General features: G+C 60.2%; 1 protein-coding gene across 1 annotated transcript in view; it reads right to left on the reverse strand.

Annotated features, from left to right (window-relative positions):
- Positions 1 to 747: 747 nt before the first annotated feature.
- HDGF (heparin binding growth factor) overlaps positions 748 to 2,554 on the reverse strand; it is a 2,896-nt gene continuing 1,089 nt past the window's right edge. The window contains 4 exon segments of the mRNA XM_005429854.2: positions 748 to 1,035; positions 1,126 to 1,316; positions 2,169 to 2,345; positions 2,434 to 2,552. Coding sequence (XP_005429911.2) covers positions 1,029 to 1,035; positions 1,126 to 1,316; positions 2,169 to 2,345; positions 2,434 to 2,552 — 494 coding nt within the window. The 3' untranslated portion in view covers positions 748 to 1,028.

The raw sequence follows: 2,554 nt of genomic DNA on the forward strand, positions 1-2,554 counted from the left end.
CCGCCCCTCCGGCCCTCACCCCCGGCCCACGGTGAGCGGCTGCCGGGAGCTGTAGTCCGGCCACGGCTCCATCTTCTGTCGCTGCCCTCCCTGCCCCCGAGGTTGGTTCAGGAGCAGGGGACGGTCCGTGCTGTCCCCTGTGCAGGGAGCCAGGCATGGCCTAGTTGGCCCGGTTGGGCCTCCCCAGGCCGGGCCGTGTGTGTGGGACAGAGCGGCCAAGGACGGTCACAGCCCCGAGCCTGACACAGCTCATGGGGCGACTGGACACGGCCCTCAGGCACAGGATGGGATTCTGGGGTGTCCAGAGCAGGACTCGATTATCCTGATTGTTCCTGCTCAGGATATTCCACTGTTTCAGCATAAAACATGAGTGCTTGGACAATGCTCTAAGACACTGGGATTTGGGGGCATTTTGGGGTGTCCTGTGCAAGGCCAGAGCTTGATGAGCCCTGTGGGTCCCTCCCAGCTCAGGATACCCCATAGTTTCATGATCCTACAGGTCAAGGAGTGTTTAAACAACGCTGGGATTTAGAGGGCAGCAGTGAGAGTTGATCCTTCTGTGTCTCATCCAGCTCAGGGCGTTCTGTGATCCTGCAGTTCCTATTTCAGCTCCCTCCAAACCCTTCCCCTGCCCCAGCCCCATCTCTCCCCATGGTCCATGTGTTGCCACAGGGGCTCTGGCAGCCCAAAGGGTCCCAAACCCCCCCATGCAGAGGTTCCAGGGGCTCACCCACATCCCACAGGCGCTTTTAAAAAGGCAAGATTCACTTTTATTTCAAATCAACAGCTTAGCCCCGAGGAATCACCAACACAAAGCGTGTGCCCACGGCAGGGCAGGCACAGAGCGCTCGGGGGCAGGACCCAGCTGCTCTGCATTCCTCTCCTTTCTTTTCTTTTTCTTTTTTTTTTTTTTGTAGTTTTTTTTGTTTTCTTTTGGAAATTTCCTTGTCTGGAGCTCCTGGACATGACGAGCCGGCGTGGGGCAGCACCAGGAGCCAGGGGGAAGGATCAGCTCGCCAGGGAAGCCACTACAGGCTGTGGGGGGCCAAGAACAGAGCCAGGCTCTTGTCAGAACCCCCCAAAACCTGGAGGCTGTGGGGACAGGGCTCAGAGCACCCCCCTCACCTCTCCTTGTGGTCTCTGACCTCCTCCTTGCCCTCCTGCTTGGCCTCGTTGGTGGCCGGTGTGTCGGCGGCGGCGCTGTTCTTGTCCCCCTCTCCTGGGTTGGCTTTGGGCTCCTCCTTGGGGGCCTCTTCGTTGGCCACCTTCTTGTCCCCTTCCTGCCCCTCTGCATCCTTGGGGCGTTTGGGGGAGTCCTGGGGGGGGAACTCAGGTCAGCCCAGCTGCTGTCCCCAACATCTCCATCCTCTGTCCCCTGGCCCAAACACCCCCATCTCCAGTCCCTGTCCCAAACATCCCCATTCCTGCCCCCAAAATCCCCAGCCTCAGTCCCCAGCATCCCCATCCCCTGGCCCAAACATCCCCATCCCCAAACATCCCCATTCCTGTCCCACCCATCCCCATCCCCTGTCCCAAACATCCCCTGTCCCCAACATCCCCATCCCCAAACATCCCCATTCCTGTCCCCAACATCCCCGGCCCTGTTCCCAACATCCCCTGTCCCAAACATCCCCATTCCTGTCCCCAACATCCCCTGCCCTGTCCCACCCATCCCCAGCCCCTGTCCCCAACATCCCCTGTCCCCATCCCCTGTCCCAAACATTCCAGGTCCCCAACACCCCCATCCACTCTCCCAAACATCCCATCCTAATCCCTGTTCCCAACATCCCCCATCCCAAACATCCCCATCCCCTCTCCCCAACATCCCCATTCCTGTCCCAAACATTCCCGGTCGTCCCCAACATCCCCATCTCCATCCCAAACATCCCCTTCCCCTGTCCCAAACATCCCCATTCCTGTCCATAACATCCCCAGCCCTGTCCCCAACATCCCCTGTCCCAAACATCCCGTCCCAAACATCCCCCATCCCAAACATCCCCATCCCTGTCCCAAACATTCCCTGTGGTCCCCAACATCCCCATCCCCCATCCCAAACATCCCCATCCCCTCTCCCCAACATCCCTATCTCCTGTCCCCAACATCCCCATCCCCTGTCCCCAACATCCCCATCCCCACACATCCCCAGCCCTGCCCAGCCCCCCCAGTACCTCCAAAGCATCCTCAGCTTTCCTCTTGCTGGCTCCTTTCTCGTTCTTCTCCTTGCTCTGCTCGTCGATCACCAGCTTCCCCTCCTCATCACTGCTGCCCTCAGCGTTGCCCTTCTTGTCCCCGTCCCCCTCCGGCTCCCGCTCGGCCGCCTCGGGGCAGCTCTTCTTCTGGGTGGGCTGTGGGCAGGGGGGGGTCACAGGGGGCTCCCAGGAGGGAGGAAAGGTGGGGGGAGCTGGGATGGAGCCCCCTCAGCTCGTGACCCACCTGGTAACCGGAGGCTTTGACCGTGGGGTTGTTCTCGATCTCCCACAAACCTTCGCTGAACCCTTTCCGCTTGTTGGGTTTGCCAAACTTCTCCTTGCACTCCTCGTAGGGGAAGAGGTCT

The sequence above is a fragment of the Geospiza fortis genome, unplaced genomic scaffold (genome assembly GCF_000277835.1).
Source record: "Geospiza fortis unplaced genomic scaffold, GeoFor_1.0 scaffold313, whole genome shotgun sequence".
In the NCBI taxonomy this organism is placed as follows: domain Eukaryota; kingdom Metazoa; phylum Chordata; class Aves; order Passeriformes; family Thraupidae; genus Geospiza; species Geospiza fortis.